Consider the following 20,947-nt stretch of genomic DNA (forward strand, 5'->3'; position numbering starts at 1 on the left):
TGGACGAACGCGAGTTTGGAAATCGCGCTATTTGGTAAGCGGTGGTCCGCGAGTGGCGGCCGAGCGGAACTTGGATATCGGCAGTCCGGGTGGGATGGAATCACGGTGGGCCTCGTTAGGCGAGCTTTTCGTCGTGGAGGGTCAATCCCACGTTCGCAGTCAACTTGGACGAAGGAAGAAAGAGAGAGAGAGAGACAAAGGGGAGAAAGGAGAGAGAAGATAGTAGAGCCGGAAAGAGAGAAAGAGCGCTACGTATTACGTGTCGTGGAGGAAGGAGGACGAGCCGAGGGAGGGACGAAGCGGCGAAAGAGGAAGAGAAAGAAAGAAGGAAGGAAGGACGAAAGGGCCGGGGTACGTTAAGGCTGGTGGAGCAGCGCCACGGGACGTTAAGTACGTCTCGTAAAAATTCCATCGAGGCAGCGTCATTTTGCCGTGTCTAAGGGGATACGGTTAGGCCTGACCGGGGGTTTGGATAGGCAGGACTAACCCTGAGGCCGCCCATGCAACACCGACTAGGAACGTCCCATCGGCAGAGGTGGTGCACGAACCGACCAGACGTAGTAGGGGATTCGAACGATCGTGCTCCCTCCTCCGGTCGTGTTCGAGGCGGTCGAGAGCCAAGTGCCTGCCCCCGCAGGAACACCGGCTCGAGATACCCGTCCCCGTACCATTTCGAGTCACTGGCTTGGCCTGGCCTGATAGCGAGCCACGAAATCCCGTAGCTCGTTTACCATCCACGTATTGACGTTTCGTCCGCGTCTACGGAACCGACGTTCGATATGCTCGCGTCTGACCACGGGATCACCGGACTATTCGGATCGTTGTGTGCTACGAGGCCGTGATAGTGTCGCGACCGAGACGTCCGACAGCGTTACGCGCGTGTGAAATTCCGTTTCTAGCGTCAGACAACGCTCCGCGTTTGTTTCGGAGCGGACTCGTTTCGGAGTGGACTCGTTTTGGAGCGGACTCGTTTTGACAGCAAAGTGCGAGTCGTGGACCGTGGACAAGACGATAAGGAAGACGCACGACTGCGAAGACGGTGGTGCCTGAGTGCCTCGGGATCGGACGAATCCTCGTACGTATCGTTGGATCGCTCCGTTTTCTCGTTCGTGTCCTCTGGTAATCGTGCGAGAATCGATTGGAAAGGAAGATCGTTTCGACGAGGATCCAAGGATGACAGGTACGCAACGACGGACAGTACGGTGGGAGTCGTAGGAGGTTACCGTGATGTAAGAGGGACCGTTGAAACGATGACTGAGGACGATCAGCGGGAATTACAATGACGGTGCATCGTTGAAAGCAGAAATTGCGTCGGAAAGTGGAGCGGCGGTCGCGTTGCCTCGTACGAAAAGCACACGATGACTCGTTGGATCGGAGAGGACCAGCAGCAGCCGGTCTGAACGAGACTCTCGACGACTTGGTCGGAGAATCTAGCGCGAAAATGCGGCCAAGTGTTGGACGAAATTTCAGTGTCGATGGATTTTGAGAAACTCGCGAATGTTGTCGTTTCGCGTATGGGTGTAGCGTGTGAACCATTGACCGTCGATTGAATCGATCCTGCGATCGTTCGTCTCGTCGGCTCCTTACGTCGTTTCCGGAGAATCGGCCGCGCGTCACAGGGATCCGACGATCGTCCGTCAGGAATGTGCACCACGGAAATGACAGAATCGTACACGATGTCGCCGTCGACGACGGTGTCTTCCAGCGCCACGACGCCGGGCTGCCTAGGTTCGCCGGCTCACCGACGGACACCTTGCCGAGCCTCCCCCGGCCGAGGCGACGTTCAGGACGACGAGGACGAGATCTCGGTGGGTTGCCCGAGCCCCTTGCCTCTGGTCGTCGTCGCTCCCAGCGCGGACGACGACGAGAGGTTGTCCCAATCGAGGGAGGAGTACGCGGAGAGACTGAGCCCGCGAAGGAGTTACCCGAGAGATTCCGTGATCGACGACGAGGACAGTTATTCTCGCAGTGGCGATTACAGAATGTCAAACGGAAGAGGCCTGCGCACCCACGAGAGCAGCGGCGGCGACTCCGTGACTACGTTGAGAGACGAGGAAGAGGACGACGAGGACGACGAGGAAGCGAATAGCAGGACTAGCAGTAACGGTGCCTCGGCGGCCGGTGCCGCGGACGATTACTTCAAACCCTTGAAACGGCTGAAGATGGTGCAGATGCAGCACTCGGACGAGGAAGACGACAGGGATCGAGACACGAACGAACGAGGAGTAAAATCTTTCAGCATTCTGGACATTTTATCGCATCGGCCAAAGGCGAAAATCGTACGTCCGTGGGACACGGTCGAGTCGAATCTCAACCACCACCACCACCATCACCGCCATCATCTCCAGCAACAGCAGCAGCAGCAGCAGCAGCAGCAGTCTCATCATCAGCACCATCTGCATCATCATCACAACCATTCCACGACGCCGAGGGATCTTTCTTTGATGGGTATGTCCCTGGCGTCTATGTCGGGCTCCATCAGCGAACCACCTCTTAGCAGCTCGTCCTCGTCCGGGAGGAGCTCCGTCTCCGATTCCGGAAGTCCCGATCCATTGGGTCATCATCATCACCACAGTTTGCACCACGGTATGCACCCTGGACTGCATCATCCGGTGTTACAGCAGCAACAACAGCAGCAACAGTTCAAGAGGAAAACGTCTCAGCAGCACGGCTCTCAGAGCGGGCATCACGGGAAAAGGACAACGGGACAGGGAAGTCCTCTGGACGCGTTGTTTCAAATGACCAGCAAAACGTTCGACGCCGGCGAGCACAGTCAAGGTGAGCATTTTCGTAACAGGCTACGATTTTCACGCGTTGCGTAAGTTGTCGTCACCGACGAGCACACCGGCTACTATCTACCTGTATCATCACTTGACGGAATTTATTCGCAAAGAGAATCGTTGAACGCGAATCGTGCACGCGGCAAAAATAGGAATTATTACGGAAGCATGATGGAGCAACTGATTACGTGTGTCGTATTTCAGTCGCGGTATACGTATCGTCACGATATCCCGGTGTAACCTATGAAACAATGCCTAGCACGATTCATTCGCACATGCAAATTCCGCGTCGAGCCAACGACTCTTAATAGAATCGAATGGACGGTTTCTTTATTAATGGTGGAGGCCCGCTTTTGTGTTCCCATCGTGGCATCATCGATGAATGCAGACCTTAATTTTGATGGATGTTTCTCGCCGAACCTCGATAACCGCCGTACGTTCGCTTCTTTCGTTTCTTTCGCCGATACCACCGACGATACTTTGCTATTATCATTGTTTCCTGCGACGCGACCAATCGAATCCTCTTCCCCTTCTAACCCACGAATTGTCTCTCTTACCCTCTTCTCATCCGCAAACATCCGCTATTATCAAAAATATTAATCACCCATGCTCGTCTCGATCGATTTTCCCTTTATGCGTCCCGGCACGATGCGTTCATCCCGGAACCACCGGAACACACGGTTGATCGTCGTACGACGCGAACACTCGATCTGTTCGTCACCCGTCGTCTGTGACAATGCGCGTGCAACATAAATCCTTCGTATTGTTCTCGTTGGAAAGACGGTCGATGCGGAGTGAGTCTTAGATAACAGATAGACGAGATTTGTTTGTTTCGCGAGCGAGCGAACATCGAACGATTAGAGCGAGTATGTAAGTAGTTTTGATGAAGCCGGTGGAGGCGCCGCTTCGTTGGATAGGCTGTTACGGTATTTAGAGACGAGAGAAAAGCGCGCTCACGAGCGTCGTCGAGCACATACCAAGTGCTACTTTCCAGAAGCAGGCTTCTGCGAACGCTACTAATATTAGTAGCTGCTCTTACCGTCTGTTGCAAGATGCGCCGTAATTGAACGACGATGACATTTTTCACCGTGGCTTGGATTTTACTCGCTGGCTCGTACTCGAAACGAAACGGTAGTCGATATCGTTGGTGTTGGGCTTGTTTCGCGCGGCGATTCCCGGAGACGCGGAAGTATTAATCTTGAGACGACCAGTTGACGGCCACGATTGATAGTACACGAGGGACAGGCTGGATGATGGTACGCATCGTGTGCGAACCTCATGCGCCATTGATGATATCGGACGTTGCGTATTCCGTATCTCGATAAAGGGAAACGGATTGATTCATGAGTCATCTTGGATCGTTAACCTCGAATAGACGCGGCTAAACCTGGAATCGTACACGTTTGTCTTGCGAGTTGGAACGATTTCCCCATGAATGAGTTTGTTTTGGATCCCCTTTGTCGGCGTAGATTCTAAGGGGGGCGGGGGAGGGTGCGAGTATCGACGAAAAACGATAGGCTAAGTAAAAGTTGTACCCTCGTCCGATCGTCGGAACATCCGATCGAGGCACTCCAGGTCCTAATGGAATTGTAATTTCGTCGAAGATGCAATAAACACGAGAGTCTTGCTCCGAAAGAAAAATTTCAGTGCACGCTAACTAACCCTTACAAGAATTGGATTTACCGACGATATCTTGGGAAATCGACAACGCAAACAGAGAGGCCGTGCGGCGGCCGTCTCTGATCTTTCCGTAATCCAATTGCCTGCAACAACAAAAACTACCCGACGTGGAAGCGTAGATGCGCAAACACGTGCCCTTTTCCGAGCGCGTCCCGTTTCGGATCGTAAAACCCAGTTTTCCGTAACCCAGAACGAGACCTACGGTGCCTCGCAGATTGAACTTGGCATCGTTGGCGGGATTAAAATGGCCGAAAAGGCCAGAGAAACTCGCAATAATCATCGTAAAATTAAGGGTTTTACGAAACGAAAAAGTTACGGACGGAAGCCACCCTTTTCGTGGACCTTGAAACCTCTCCAACTCTCTTCAAACGACCATCCTCGTGATCGTCCATTGTTTGCCATAGTCTGGGCAAATTGTTTTACAACGCCGTTGGCTTATGCTACGCGTCGCCGCCGTGTTTGCACGAGAAAAGGAAACGATCTTTTTTCTCTCGAAAGACAGGCCACGTAAACAAGCAGCTTGCTCTTCGGGGGTGGCCTAAAGCGGATTTCCAAGCGCTTCTCCAGAAACTCTTATCGCAGCTGCCATAGGAGAGGACCGATTCTCCCAGATACGTGGCCAAATGTTGCATTGTTTCGTATCCTTGAAACGCAGCCTACGTGTATCTTGCGTCTGTCGGTCACGACGCGGCGCACCGCGTTAACGAAAGAAGACGCGACGACCTTACAACGAGGTTCGTACGTTGCGAGACGTCGATTCGGTTGTTCGTTTTCCTGCACTTTCGTAAGAATACGAGAAACGCGCGTAACGCGATAAACGAGAGCGGTAGGAAGAAGCGGACGGCCGATATCCTTGGAGATTTCAATATTCCTTGACACGTTGGTGGCGCGTTAATGACAAGGAAACGATGCCGCGTCCTTAGACAGCCGGATTGTTCGGGCATCAAGACGTCGTTCATCATTTTCATGCCGCACTTCCGTTCTTCTCGACCAATTACCTCGTGCGTACGGTGGCGTTAGTACCGGTGGCGTAGGAAGAAAAAATTTCACGACGAACGCCGCCCGATATAGTCGGGTTTAAAAGGGAAGAGGAAGAGGAGAGAAAAAAAAGAGCAACAGAAGAAGAAATAAAAGGGAGAGCCCGTTCCCTGACGAAAGGACAGTTTGGCATTACGTTCGAGGGGCGCGTAAGAGGCACGTATTATCCCATAAGCCGTAAGACGACCAGACGTGGATGGTCGCGCGCACACCGACACCATAGCTCGTTACACGTTTCGGTCGGGGCCTGGCCTCGTCCATCCGTGTGTGTCCCTGGCAGGACCAGTACGTAATTTTAGGCCCACCTATACACCGGCGATCTCTACACGAGTAATTTATTATGTGGCGCGGCGAGAGCATATGTCTCATTTGCATATAGCGTGATACAGAAAACGCGAGCCGGTACTTCCGACGGCGGCGGCGGCGGTCGCGGCGGCCAATATGCGAAACGTTTCAACAAAGAGACGTCGTCCTCGCGTCTTTTACGTCGTATACGATACCACCGCGATCGAGTTCGCGATACGTTTCGTGGCCCGTATGGATAGCGACGAAAAAATAGCGGCAGTTCGAAAGGAACGCAAGTTGTCTAAATCTTGGGACTTTTGTATTCGAATTTTTGTAATATCTCACAGTCACGAGTCGATGTTGGAGAAGAGGAGAAAGGAATCGCTGCAGAGTCGAATCGTCTGAAATACCGCGCTTTGATCGCTAGTGTCGGTATCGGCACGTAAGAGGATACCGACACCGCGTGAGAAATATGCATCGGCTATGATTGATTCTCGTGAGAAGGTTAATTTATCTAGAAATCTCGTAATCCAACGATGGTTCGATAACGAAGGAATCGCTCTTTAACGAAGATTCGTCGGGAATCGCAGATTTACGCCCCCCGGGAGTATGGTGTGGGTTTTATCAATTTTATATTTCGTCCGAAATGCCACTTTTTAACGGCGCGCAAGGGCGTCTTCGGATCTCGCTGGAGGAGAGAAAGGCGGCAAAGTAGAAGGGGAACGGTTCGCCTCGGGCAACGTGGTATAAAAGCCGGTGCGCCTTCGCTTTACGCAATTTATGATACGTTCTTTAAAAGGGCTAACATTAGGCAAAGAGGCAACAGCTACAGGGGCCATTACGAGGTTCCGTGATTGGCCGCACGCGTATTGAAAACTAGCCGAAATTAATCAAACTCGGTCATCTTCCTCGACAAATTATTTTATCCGTGTTGTTTAAAAGAAAAACCAACTTATTAATACCGTGGAGAGATCGTGTTTAATACGCGCGCGTACATACACGTATTTTCCAAAATATCGACGAATTTAACGTTTGGACGTATCTGCGATTTCACGAAACTACAACCGTACGTACCGCGTCTTGTCGATTTCTCACGTGCCGTACCGGGCTCCCGATGGAATTCGATCATCTCCATTATCCCATAGGCTGGTGGCGAGTCTGCTGGGGGTTTGATCGTCGGCGCGAGATCGTCCGTGGAAGGTTTTTGCGGGTGAATACGACGCGATTCGTCCCCTTCTTTACCCCGTGCCACCCGGAATACGCATAAAACGCGTTGTTCACACGAGAGCCGATCGGAGCCAGCGAGCGCGGCAGTCAGGCAGAGACCGGTCGAGGTTGCCTTCTCGGAGAGAAGCCCGCTTGCGGTCTCGGGACCAGAATTACAAATGATATCGAATCGAATCGCTCGTAATATTATTCGATACGTGTTCCATTACTGGCGAAGTCTGAGCTTCAGGGATTCAAATTAGATTACCGCCGGGTTAGGTATTCCCGATCGTACGTATCTGCCGCGTCTTGCTACGTTCCACGCGTACCAACGCATTTCTCGATATCCATAGAAGTTTATACGTACGTACGTTCGAACGTATATTCGTAGAGGCGTATGGGTGAGCCATTGGCGCGTGTATGGGATCGAACACATCGACGAAATAAGAGAAGAACCGAAGGAACAGAGAGACGCGGTCAGCGAGGCCCGAGGCCCCTACAACACGGTAGCCTCACGTATCCGCAATTTACTTCTGATTATTATGCTCTCTATACTTACGCGGCGTTCTTATCTCGCCTCTCTCTCTCTCTCTCTCTTCTCTCTCTCTTCTCTCTCTTCGTCCCCTTCGTTTTCCCTCGATCCAGACGCGTCCTTCCTTTCTCTCTGGCTGTTTGTTGTTCTTCGTCCGTCCCGCGCGGTAAGCTTGGACGCTGCCCTGTACGGGAATCGAGGCAGGTATCGATTTACGACGGTACCCAGTCGTTAGATTCTCGACGATATATGCCCTCGTCATGCTTGGGCCACTCTGTCTGCGCGCTTGGAACCCTGGCTTTCGTTCGTATAGCCCACTCCATGTACCTCGTCTTATCAGCGATCGGCCGAACCGTTTACGCGACTTCGATAAAATTTGCTTTCCGGAACACGAAGTGGTCCTCGGTTGAGGAAAGAGTTGGGTAAGGGCGACCTTACGTTCTCATCGGCCACTGTACCGGCCAAGTACATCGTTGCAGCTGCATTGTCGAAACTACGGGTCAATTATCGGCAACGCTACCGTACAGGCTGATTCCGGAAGCTGGGGCAGACTTCTTCCGATCGTATCTCCGGGTACAAAGTATACCCTGGTGCGCCTCGTTACGTGTCGACGAGCGTTTCCTTCGGATCGATCCATTTTATTACAAATTATACATGTTGAGGTTGACTGATGGATGAACGAGTGGATGAATTTCTGATAGAAAAATATATCGAAACAAGTATAGGTACAGTGTACTCTCTCGGTGTTGCGATAAGATAGAATACGATAGGGAGCAGGTTCGTGCATTTATAGCAAAGGACATTACCAAAAAGGTTGACCTTGGTGCGTAGGTCCAGCTGAAGGCTACAAGAAACAGCGATAGAAATCTACTTATAGCTCTTTTGTTTCTAGACCTTGTAACCCGAAACAACATTCGTATTCGAGGGCACAATAATATGGACCTCTTCTTGTCTCCAATTTTTTGCTTCACTAAATTCTATTTTCTTCGTAACAGCGGTGTCAAAAAAAAAAGATGTAAAGTTTTTCTCAAAGTAATTGCTTCAACGATACAAAATTGCGATATCGAAAAAATTACCTCTCAGTCGTCCGTAGAAGATCACCCTGTACACGCGTCGTGCACCTTTCGATTCCTCGCGGGATCTTCGTCATTTTCGGGCTCGACTCGTAAAACGTTAACAGAACGTCATGCCATTTACACTTTGTCGCTGCGTGCTGCTTATTACCTACCACCTCTCAAGTATTCTTTTACGTGTATTTTCTCTCTATAAAAAAAAATATATATTATTCGCGATAAAATAATAGAATAAAAAAAAAAGGAGAAAGAAAAAAGAGTAGAAGGGGGAAACTGCGTAAGAGTGGATTAGTTTTCCTGGATAAAAAGTAGGCGTCGCTGGGAAAGGAAGCAGGCGTTCGCTTTCGTTTAATAAGCCGCGTTAGACCGACGCCGATTCGGCTGGTTTAACGCACAAACGAGGAATCGATCGGCAAATTGTATCTGTCCGTCCGGTGTGCAACGATCCCCGGGCCGGTTTGCGTGTTTTTATCGGTTACCTGCTTCGGCTCGCGCGATCGTTTCGCGTTTTCGTGTTTACCTCAAATTACCGCCCGCCCGGAGTGGATTTTTTCGTTTTCTCGCGCGCGCGTCGTCCGTTGAACGTTGGAAGCGTTCCCTGGTTCGCGGAACACGCATATAACACTCGAGGCGGCTTTTTACCCCGTCTGCTTGACTCGAACGATCTAACGATTTCTACGCGCGACAGCCCGCAAAATCGACCGCACCGCCGTGCATCGTAAACAGGTCGCATCTCGCGCTGCCTGGGATTTTCTCGTTTTTTGCTGCCGAATCCAGTTCGCGGGACAATCGAGCGTAACGACTACGACGGGCTTCTAACCTGCGAGCTGCGTATCGGACAGCGCATCGAACAGCGCATCGAACAGCGCATCGAACAGCGCGAACAAAAGATACCACGTTGTCGGATAACGATCCGAGTAGTGTATAACAGGTTTGTCGGGAATCTCGAACGAGGAAGCAGCTCCGAACCCTCTCGATGAAAACGCGCTCGTGTTGCTCCAGTTTGCGGTGAACGATCGGTCTAGTATTTTGTTAATCGTTTTCCCGATAGCGTTGATAGCAGTAACACCGATTGTGGCGAAATTGGCCACGAAGCAGTAGGATATCCAACACTCGGAGCTTGAGGAAGATAATTGACGATAGTAAACAAATTTTATGGTGTACGATAACGATGCCGATTCGTAATAGAGTCGCGAGAATCGCGTAATACGCAAAGTAACAGCCGTATATATTACGTATTATAGTAGAAACATTTTTACAAGAGATGAGAAATTGCCCGTATCGCGTCTACTCCTCCCGTACAACGATCCGATATTAAATGCGATTCTGTAGTTGAAAGAAGTTAATTAGTTAGTAGTTGGTTACGTACACCGTACGCTTTGTCTGTTAATTTCGCGATTGTACGATCTTCGTTGTAGAGTCGATGGATGGTTAACCAAGCGGTCTTTCGGTTATCAATTACACGTCAATTAGTCTAGCTCCCCTTTTTCCAGCGCGTCTGTTTACCATCCGCGCGTTCTGATTGGCACGCGTCCGCGTAGCCGCTCGTTGCAACGACAAACGATCATGCCGGTAATTAAGCGAAGCACCGACGTCGCTCTCGCCGCGTAACACAGTCGCGGCTGAAATTATCAGTCATAATAACGGGGCTGATCGTGTCTCGCGATTAGCATAGAGCCGGACGAAGCGATGAAAATATTTACGCGGCGTGGACGATTCTATAATTAAACGTGGCACCTACGCGTAATCGAGCCTATTTATCCTTGGTCCCGTTAGCGCCATTTCACCGATAACGCTCGCGCAATTCCTCAGATTCGACGGGTTAACGCCGTGCGACTCACGGGGGCTCGATCACGGCAAATACGTCGTGGTTTCATTTTCCCAATCGGTACAAGTAGCCGTTAGCCGCGTTAAAAGGGATGCTCGAGTTTCTGAGTCTTGCGGAGGTGAAAGGGAGGAAATGATCGCGAGAATAGTGCCGCGCGCTTGTGTGGGCCCTTGCACAGTCTTGCGCAGTCTTGTTTACCCGGCTTCGACTAAGTACAGAGATGTCGACGCATTTTTATGGATCGCGGTTGGAGCTGCCTAACGTACGCTTCTTACGAAGGCGTGGTCTTTGGTGCTGTTACTTCGTGGCGAAGAAAGCCACTACGCAAAGTTGTCGAAGCTTTTCTTATCTACCGTCCGAACCGTACGAACATTTGGCAACACAGGTTACCCCTTATACAGGGGAAATTTCTACCAAGTTTTTCGATCGATTCCCTAAATCTATCGTTTACGGCAATAGGAAGGGAATATTGGTAAATTTGGGAAACCGTCAAACTAAAATTACACGATTGATCGTAGGCGAATAGAAATTTGCGAATAATCCAAGGAAAGATGGTTGGACGATATCTCGATGCGATTCTTATGCAACGTTGCTTGTCGAAGCTACAGCCACGGGTCTCTTTCTTTTCGCTTCGTTTAGCTAGTCGAAACGCAGAGTCGAGTCGTGGAGGACCGTGCGATCGGTCCTCGAACCTGTCGTGCGTTTTCTGTTCCAAGCGACCAAGGAGACACGCGTATTAGTCATGTTAAAGGGCCACTCGAGTTTCCGGATCCTCGAGGTTAAATAAGAAGGAAAGAGGACCGGGGAGAGGTAAAAAGAAAAAGAAGACGGAGGGAAGATAAAAAGGAGGGTGGGTCGTTCGTTTCGAGTTGTTGTGACAGTTTGCCGAACAAACAAAACACCAGTCGCCCGCCCCACCCCCTCTTGGGCGAGAAGGAAAGAGAGAGACTCCGGATGCCGGCAGAACTTTTTACTCGACAAGCAGGCACCCCCGCTGCGTTAAGTGACCATTCGGTTTTCGAACAAGTGTGTGCTGTCTTTTCGAAGACACCCGACTCTTCTCATGCGCTCTGACACGCTGATTCTTACAGCCTCTAACCGAAAACGGGAGTCCTGTTGCGCATTATCTCGCGTTTTTCTTTTACGTCGAGGCCTGCCATCGAGTTACGTAAGTTACGAGAAACACTTTAGAGAGGAAAAATCCTCGTTGACCCAGATGCGTTCGTCGTCGTATCGAAAGGACGATCGCAAAACGCGTTCTCGTACGTATACTTTCGTAAGATTGCTTGAACGAGACCGCGAAATAAGCGAGTACTTATTTTGAGAAACATGGTAGAACAAGAATGGAAGAATTGGAGGATACGCGAGTCAACAGCGTGGAGGGTACTCGTTTACTTTGGCTTTTTCCGCATCTTGGCTTGGTATATATTTTTCTTTCGCGGAGCTCCGTAAAAAGGGATAAAGAAACACATGGTGCGGAAATCTTGGGGCGGCAATAAGCAAGTAAAATCGTGGCACCAGGCGCAATTGCCGCGGACAGATGGCACGGTAGCTGAGAAATAACGGCGGTTTCGATTCATTTCGTGTATACATACACACAGTCAGCGGGTGCTGTCCGCTCTAATCGAGGCAAGCAGAGTATACGCAGCAGCGAGTGCGACCTATTAATGCACGCAAGAAGGCTGCGATCGGCTCAGCTGGAAATTATGACGCTGTCGCGGTTCGTGCAACTTCGTATTACGGGCTAACTGTCGTGCTAGCCAAATGACCGGGTACCAAGTTGTAATAAAACGTCACGGCCGGTCAAATTGGACGTAAAGCGATGTTAATGATATCATTTTAGCCCGAGGGAAAGGGTGAAGCCGCCGCACGTACGGAAACTCGGTGTGTCCCTCGTTGAAAATTAAAAGAATTTCCTTACCCTCTTGCATCGAGGACTCCTTGAATTTCGTTTGAAACGTTTCGATCGTTGGACGGGAGCACGAACTTTCAACATCCTGCGATGTCTCCACCGAGAAACGTACAATTACGCGACATTCTTCCGTCGACTGCTTACGTTATCTGCTTCTGAAATACGTACGACGCGTATTACGATCCTTCGTATTTCTGTTTCCTTTCGAAAGCAATAAATTACCATTCAATTACATATTTCTGTCATACCTCGGAGTCTTCGTGGCTCGACGTTATTTAACGCTACGGTGCATCGTCGTCCAACACGTTTTCGAGAAAATTTGTTGGAATCTACCATCGCCGGCGGACTGCCACCGAGCGAAAGCCGAATCTCCTTCAAATTCCGGAGGAACGTGATTCACCGGTGCGTTATGTTTGAGCAATTTCATTAGGGAAAAGGGGAGGGGGTGAGTGGAGAGGGGTGTGGGGCGAGGGGTGAGAGAAGGAAGGGGGCCGCGTAATCTCGTTGCGTTCCTCCGGACAAGATTTCCTCCGATAACTCAACGAAATTAGCGAGGAAGCGGTGTGCAAGTTGGACGCTATTGCGGCCGAATAATTCTCAATTAGTCGGCGGAGATCGCGACTCGCTAAGTCGTATTTATGCCAGTCGTTGGATGCTCGTCCAGCCCCGGCCGCCTTCGGCTTTATATTACGCCGTGCCGGGAGATTTATGCGATCGATCCGTCTCAGTTTGCTCGTGGATCCCCGCGTCCAATAATCACTCCGACCCGTTTCCCCGCCGTCTACCATCCCTCGTGTAGTTGCTCGCTTCTCAGTCGTCTCGCACGTCGTGGCTCGGCCGCAAAACTGCGAGACGCGTGCCCGAGGAAAATCGCTCCCGTGGCGACGCGACGACACGATCCGCGCTGAGGGATTTCGTGGCGTGCGTGGGGGGGAGGGGGCGATCATGGACGACCCTCCAACAACGACAAATAGAAATAAATTTCACACGGATCACGCGACGAACGACGTTTCGATTCGCCCGATTTTTATTGAGCTCTCGCCGGCTTTATTGCCTGTTTTCGCCGGCTGATCCTGCCCATTCGTTTCCTCGAGTCGTCTCGGTGGAAGTTGTCGGGCGAGAGAGTCGAGGACGCGGGCTTGTACGAAGAAATAAAGCGGCGAAATAAAGCACCGCGTAATTTCGTTTTACTCTTGGAACTCGCAAGGTGATACCTCTGCTTACGCGCGCACGTCCTACCACCCTCGTGTTCTCCGTGTTGAAAGAAATTCTTCGCGTCTTGTACGCAGACAAGGCCACGCGTCGAAGCGAACGCGCAATGGGCAGCGTGTAAATCTTTTCACTAGCTCTCGCGTGGCGAACGAATACTCGTATTCCTCTCGGTGCACCGAGGTCGTTTGATCGCTCTATCGACGCTCGTGGCGCGTGTGCACGCGTCGAATGTAAAATTGGAATTTAATACGGCCATCGTGCGGAATCGTCGGCTCTGTTCGGTATCGCGGCCCCGTTGTCCTCCGCCGGGGAGAAAGAGAGGCAAGTTCGCGCCGAGCCGCGGACGAAGAAGCGAGCGAGGAAGGACGAACGTTGCGAAGGCTTCTATAATAGGTTTTACGGCCCGGGGACGACGGGGCAACCACCGTTGAAATTGATTTTCGCGTGTCACGTATTTTTCGACAGGGGCGAGAGCTGATTGTCAGAGATGGCGAGATGCTGCCCGCAGCAGCGGCTCCTTTTTGCCTCTCTGCTTCGTGTGGCGCGCTCTCTCTGGGCCGTCGGGCTAGTAGCCGTGCGGCGTGTACGCACGAAAAAGCCGGTCCGGCTGCCGGGGAACACCGCAGAACGGCGACCAACACCGAGCTGAAACGAAAAGAGCGTAAAGGGAGAAGAAGGAAAAGAGAAGAGTTGGAAACGACTGCGAAACGCGGCGAGCGGACACGAACTGAGACGAAAAGAGGAAAAAGGGCGGAAGGGAGGAAGAGAAAGAGTGACGTAGAATAGAGCCATAAAAGCCTTTTCGAAGACTCGCGTCGAACCACCGCGTGCTCTTTCGCGCTCGTCTGTGCTCGCCTGTGTTCGCCCGTGCTCGCCTGTGCTCGCCTGTGCTCGCCGGGCCCTTCTTCGTTGTTTCGAATTCGAGACTTCCGTTCGAGAACCTTCCTCGTCCCCGTTCGCCGTTGATGTTCCGATGCTTGTTAGATAGCCCGTCCGAACAGACGGTCCGAGGGGCAACGAGAGGCGAGACGCGACAGAATGAAGACGTGAAGCGGTCGTGAAATTGGCCACCGAACGCATCGATTTCGAGGAAACCATCCTTTCGGCTCAAATACGCCTATTCTAATGTAATTAGGCCCCCGGTGAATTGCCGTTGCTTCGTGCTTCTCCTTTTTTTCCTCTCCTTTTTTCTCTCCCTTTTTCCTCTCCTTTCTTCTCCTTTTTCCTCCATTCTCTCCTGCCCTTTCCTCTTGCTTCCTTTCCTTCCACTCCCCTCTCAGACCGCTACTCTCCTCTCACGTTTTCATTCTGTTTCTTCCCCCACCTTTTTCTACCTTCTGTTTCTCGTTTTATTTTCGTTTCGCATGCAAATCGCACGGCACTCGGCGGACGTTCGCGGTGCGCCTTCCACGAAACTTTACGGTCGTGCTAATTCCTCACCGTGCGGAGGTGCTAAGTGAAACAAAACCCAGGGTCGCCTCGAATCGCCAAAGAAACGCGGCTTTTTTTCGCCTGCGTATCGACCAACGGCGTATGCAAACGATCGTATCTCGACCGGGATCGAACGACTTCCGGCCCGGCCGTAATTTCGGCTGCACGGCAACGAGACCGCCAAGATCTACGACGTATTAGCGTCTATTGTTGATTCTTCGATGCCGTGCGCTTCGCAATCGCTTACTTTTTATCAACGGATAGCGAAGGAAAAGAAACGGGTGGCGGTTCTCTCGTTCCCTTCCCCGATCGACTCCCTGGACTGTTTAGCGAAACGAGGTTGCTCCTGTATAATTAACCGTTGCACTTATCAGAAATTCATCGTACAGGCCTTCTTATAATTCGCTATTTCCTTGGAAAGTTCCGTGCAATGAAAACGGCAGGCGTATTAACCGAATCTCATGAATAATACACGCTATTTCACACTCGCGTCCAAGCTTAGCCTTTTTAAATAGTAGCTGTCTTGGACGAGTTGTTCGTCGCTCGAGATATAATTCACGAGGCAAACGATGTCACAGCGTCGCCGCAAAGGCGATAGACGTGCCGCTGTAAATTGCGTAAATAGAATGTCTTCGTCTGAAAGCACGTGTCCGGTCGAGCTGGACGCAATTTCGTCGCAATTTTACTTCGTTGAACGCGTTCGAGTTCCACTGAAAAGCACTTTCCTTGCGTGAAAACCAATTACGTTTATCGATACGCGCGTTTCTTTATGCCTGTAACGCGGTGTTATTTATCATGCGCGTAGCTAGGCAGTAACGACTCGTAGCTCGTGCTCCAAACTATAAAGTATGCCTCTTGAACGCCTGAATCTTGCGCCCGTCTGTTCGCGCCACAGCCGTATTTCTACGTCCTCAGCGTCGAAATTCGATTTCCTCTTGGAAACAAAAGTGCACTCTCGGACGACTATCGCGGTGGATGGTAGTAGCATCGATCGTCGCAACGTACTGGCAGAAATCCCCGACGCGTTCAAACTTTCGTCCATGTAATCGATAACGGGTGTATCGTTACCGACTCGTTAAATCAATTTTTCCTCCGCTTCCACTCTGAACGATCGTGATCGAACGATTCTCGCGTCCTACGTTTCCCAAAATCTGTATACTCCTCTTCACCGAAAGTTACTTAAGACGCGACAAATCCACGTGTTTACCGCGAGCAATGTCCAAGGTGTCTGCCATTAGCCTTTTACGACGGTATGCTGTCTGTCGCGTTCGATAGAGGAAAAAAGTATAGTTACGCGTTGTACGTGTCAAACATAGCGTAGGATTACGCCGAGTATCTCCGGTGTGGGCGAAAAGAACGAGGAATCACGTCCGAGAGTGTGGCGGAGGAGATATGGAAACGCGCGGCGACGACCACGTTGACGAAGAAGCGGCGAGACACGCGGAAATAAGACGACGAGCGTGGAGGCTAATCGATCCCGGAGTCATTAGCGCATTAGACACGATAGCCTTGCTCGATACGCGAGCCCAGAACGGCCATGTTTGCTCTGGATTAATGTCCCACAGACACGAACGCCGGGCGTTTCGCATTCTTTAATTGGACAGTCCGGGAACCGAGTACGCCGGCCACGGCGAATATTCGCACGGCGAAACCGCGAGGGGAACCGCGAGAAGAACCGCGAGGAGAACGGTTGGTCGTCTAATCGCGAAATCTAGCCGGGCGATTTTTAAGACGTCGCCAGAGAAGCCAAGTGGCCGAGCCGGTAATGCCTCTTCGCGATCGTTTCAATTGATTTCGCTCGTTCGTGAAAACGTGCCAGCCAGCCAGCCAGCCAGCCAACCGACCAGCCAACCAACCAGCCAACCAACCAACCAGCCGCGGTGATTAACGAGGCTTCGCTCCGTTACTTTCACCGGTGATTCGTTATTTTTTGGCAGATTCTTCGAATTTGCGATTCTTCGCGATTTACTCGAGTCGACGCGTGGCCCGTTTGGAAATTGTTACGCCTGTTCGAATAGTTTCCTCCGTAATATTAAATAAATGAACGGGCAAAAGCGCTTTACGTTGTTTCGCTAAATCGTGCATCGATCGAATCTAATCGTTGCGTATCCGTAGACGAGAAATATCACCTATATGCAGCAGACAGTTTCATTTTTACGACGCTATAGACCAAACGTAGGTGTAGCATGTTCGTTAAGAAGCGACGTAAGGTGTAAATATCGGTCGTAGGAGCGAAATTGAAAGCGTAAGATATGGTGGACGCAAAGGGGTTAAAGACGGCCAGGCAGCGGCATAACGGTTTGGCCGGTTAATCGACGATTCTCTTATTCCGGTGGTTATAACGCCACACTGGCAGCCGAGCTATTTGCACATTATGCTTACATTAACCAGTCTACTTACCTCGATCTTATGGACAAACGATCGAGCGACCCCGGCTCGTCCGAAGCGTGGCTGAAATAAATAACGAACATCTACTTGCTAAAGTCTCGTGTCTTACACGAGCGTTGCGCGCGAGTATGTATGCACCGGATCGTGTTCGGTATAGAACCAGACGGCTATAGCAGGCCGAGGAGACGTTCGAGAGCGGAGTATTACGCGGAGTTTTCCATCCGGTGGCTTTATAATGTTGCAATTAATAATAAAAAGGCCGGGGGGAAAAAAAGCCAGGCATGCTCGACTACCGGCCAACTATTAACGGTAATGAATCGTCGTATTAACGATAATCGCGTGTATCGCGATTAAAATTAATCGGAGTAATTATTGCGCGCGGTTTTATGGCCGATCCGCGGGATGATTTATTCGCCGCGGGGCATACGCGGATAATGAATAATCGGTATTTCGCGTAAAGGGCAAATCAAATGCAATTAAATCGCGGCGAATCTCGCGGCTGTCGTTGGACACGTTGCGAACAATAACAGCCCCGGCGAGGAGAGCAGAGCTACCGCTTGCCCGGTGGCTTGTAATTTGAGGTCGTTAAGACCGGTGAAAATTTTTAACGATCGCGAGCAAAAAACTCGGCGATACTGGTGCAACGTCGAATCGTCGGGTTGCAACCGTTATCGACGTTTCTGTCATCCACGGTCGGCAGGCCTGACGACGAAAAGCAGCAAACAGGTTGCAGCAGGGAATATTAAATTTCGCGCGACCAGACACGGTCTGATAAATGGCCTGCTGAAAAGTCACGACGCTGATCGACTCCGTGTACCGAAAAGTAGAGAAAGGTGACGATGTCAGGAGCATTTTTTCCCCCTCTAAGCTTGCCTCGCTATTTACGACCATCTATGCGATCTTTTTGCCATAAACGATTTCATAGATGCAAGTCGTTGGTCTCGAAAAAAGTTTGGACGGTTTATATAATCGCGTAATCGACCAGCGGAATGGAGAAACTTGCAAAAAGCGGAGTCGTTCAACTATGAAAAATACGTCGAGCCGTATACCGACGTTAGATGATCGGTATCGCGAGATAGCAGCTAGTCAAATCGACGGAGACTCGTTAACGCGCCGATGAAAAGAAGCGAGAAACGAAAGGAGCGATGGAACGAAGCAGCGAAATCCTTGCCGGTACGGCGAGGAGAGAACGAAACTCCGACGGTGTAGAACTCCGTCGTTTCGAGCACGAGTAAAATTCGAGCGCGCATTAGGACGCGGATACTGTTACATGATTGAACTAGAGCAAGGTTTCCCCTGCGGGGGTTAACGAGTGTTAGCTGTTGCCACATTATAACGAGATATCGAACGAACCGCGCGCGCGGTATCGCGTTTCACCCTTAAAGAGCGGATATTGCAGGAGATACTGCGTGGGGTGGTTTTAGCGGAGGCGGGCCGGAAGGGGTAGAGAGAAGGTAACAGAAGACAAGGAAAATGTTGGTAGCAACCTTCGGTAGCCGCCGACACTCGAGCATCGTCGAGGTGCACGGAGCAGGGTGCACACGCGATCCTCATTACGCGGATATGCCGTGTCGTGATCGTTACCCCACGCAGCCGATATTATGTTTTCATATCGGGTAATAGCGGCGATAACGCGGTCAAATGGTTTCGCGAGCCGATTTCACGATTCGCTTCCGATACGTCACGCTTCGGGGAGAAAGGAGCGCCGTCGCGTCTCTTTGGCGTTAAAAAGACGCTCGTTTGTTCGAATACGAACAATCGCGATAAGAAACCACTGACAAGAAGAAATTTGACAGCTGCTTTTTAATTAAGAGACAGAGAGAGAGAGAGAGAGAGAGAGAGAGGGCGAGGACAAATTTTTACGGTACGAGTATGACGAATCACGAAAGCCAAATGGCGGAAGAAAATGTAGAAAATTTAGAAAAACGTGCTGGTGCGAACGACGTAAAGGCTAAATCAAGCTTAGAATAGGAAAGGAGAAAGTGTGATGAAAACGATGATAAACTAGCGATTTAAAAAACCATCGACTCGCAGGAGCGAGAAGCGTGAAGCGAAGCTCGTTGGTCGGTATCCGTACGTACGGCTCGCCCGTATCGATTCGTCGACAGTGACAATGACAATGTCGCTCGCGTGGAAAACTAACGATCCAGCCCCGAGCGTAGGGCTGGAAGATCGGAGGCGTACCGCGAAAATGAGCTTCTGGCCGGGAGCACGGAGGGTCGTGAATAACGCCGGCGTTGTCGCGTTAGTAGCGGCGAATGTCAGCGAAATAGGCTACACCGTGTCTCGTTCTATCGTGTCGGTCGCGTCGCGTCGCGTCGCCTCGATCCCGAAAATCCGCGCGGTACCAAGGGCGGAGGCGTTACCGGACGATTCGAGGGACAAAGAGGGAAGACACGAGGCACGTCGAAGGGAGAACGCGCAGAGGTGACGATGGCGGCGACAAGGGGTTGGTACCGATGTCGTCGCGGGGAAATCGGCCGGAAAATGGGAAATCCAGCGGCCTGGTGACAAATGGTTGATCGCCAGCGGGGTGAAGGTTGGCTTTTGGCGTGTACCGAGCGATAGACGAGTCGAGTCGGGGAATGGGGAAAGGAGCGGCCAAAGAGAGGGAAAGAGGAAGGCGCGTCGTTTCGGGGTGAATACGCCGCGGTCATTGGGCGATAGCGCGGCTAACGCGAACGAGCAGAAAGCTTATACGCGATTCTACTCGCTTTTCCGAAAAATTTCTTCGCCGTTTCTTTCGCTTGTTTCTTTTCTATTTTGCTCTTCTTTGTCATCGGTGATTTGCGTTGCGTACGAGCCGAGTGAATGGAAGAGCAAATATTTGAAATTTTTAAAAAGACGATCGTGGTTTTCCTTTTAAACGAGAGTTATCGCGCAAGAGCAAACATTTGAACTTTGTATTTGCGAGCTACTGAATATTTTATCTTTGTCTTTTCCGAGACAATGATCGGTTAAATAAAGAGTCGCGCGGAAAGTTTGCAATAAGGTTGAAGCGAAGATTACGTTTTCTATGGATAATGAGATCGTACAATGTTGAAAAGAGGGCATAGTTGTCTCTTTTCATTGTAAATACATAACCCGAAGTTGTGGCAAAACGCGAACAAGGCCGATCGGTGTTATGCATTCGGTGGCAATGAAGGTTGTGTTATATCCTCGCACTTTTCCACGGAACGAAATGGAATACACGGAAGATCGACGTGTGTACACAAGTTTTTCTCTACACAAGAGATGTCGTAAAAACACTCGGAAATAGTTCTGTATAGCTTTTTCGCGGCGTAGGTACTATTTATTGACGGTACCTTCTCTATGCGCGCGACTGTTCTTGAACGTCGCTCGTCACGTGCTCGATGCATACCGCGAAAAGTTCACGGCGTACGACGCGACATTAAAATTAATTTCGCGTTTCGCTACGACGTTCAACTTCGATAACCTTTTGTAATACGATCAGCTTGGCCCGTATTATACTTGAGCCATTTGTCGAATTTCAAACACGCGTTGCATCCACCGCAAAGCTCTCCGCGATCGTACCACACTCGCCATATCCTCGCGATAAAAAAGAATCAGGTTTACACGCTG

At 50.7% G+C, this 20,947-nt stretch overlaps 1 protein-coding gene across 1 annotated transcript in view; it reads left to right on the plus strand.

Annotated features, from left to right (window-relative positions):
- Positions 1 to 272: 272 nt before the first annotated feature.
- The window catches only part of LOC117237715 (lateral signaling target protein 2 homolog), a 41,933-nt gene continuing 21,258 nt past the window's right edge, over positions 273 to 20,947 (plus strand). Inside the window, exon 1 of the mRNA XM_033501999.1 lies at positions 273 to 2,778. Within this exon, the coding sequence (XP_033357890.1) occupies positions 1,644 to 2,778 (1,135 nt within the window). The 5' untranslated portion in view covers positions 273 to 1,643. The remainder of the gene's footprint in view (positions 2,779 to 20,947) is intronic.

Source organism: Bombus vosnesenskii, unplaced genomic scaffold, assembly GCF_011952255.1.
Source record: "Bombus vosnesenskii isolate JDL3184/JDL3185 unplaced genomic scaffold, Bvos_JDL3184-5_v1.1 scf7180000013264, whole genome shotgun sequence".
Taxonomy (NCBI): Eukaryota; Metazoa; Arthropoda; class Insecta; order Hymenoptera; family Apidae; genus Bombus; species Bombus vosnesenskii.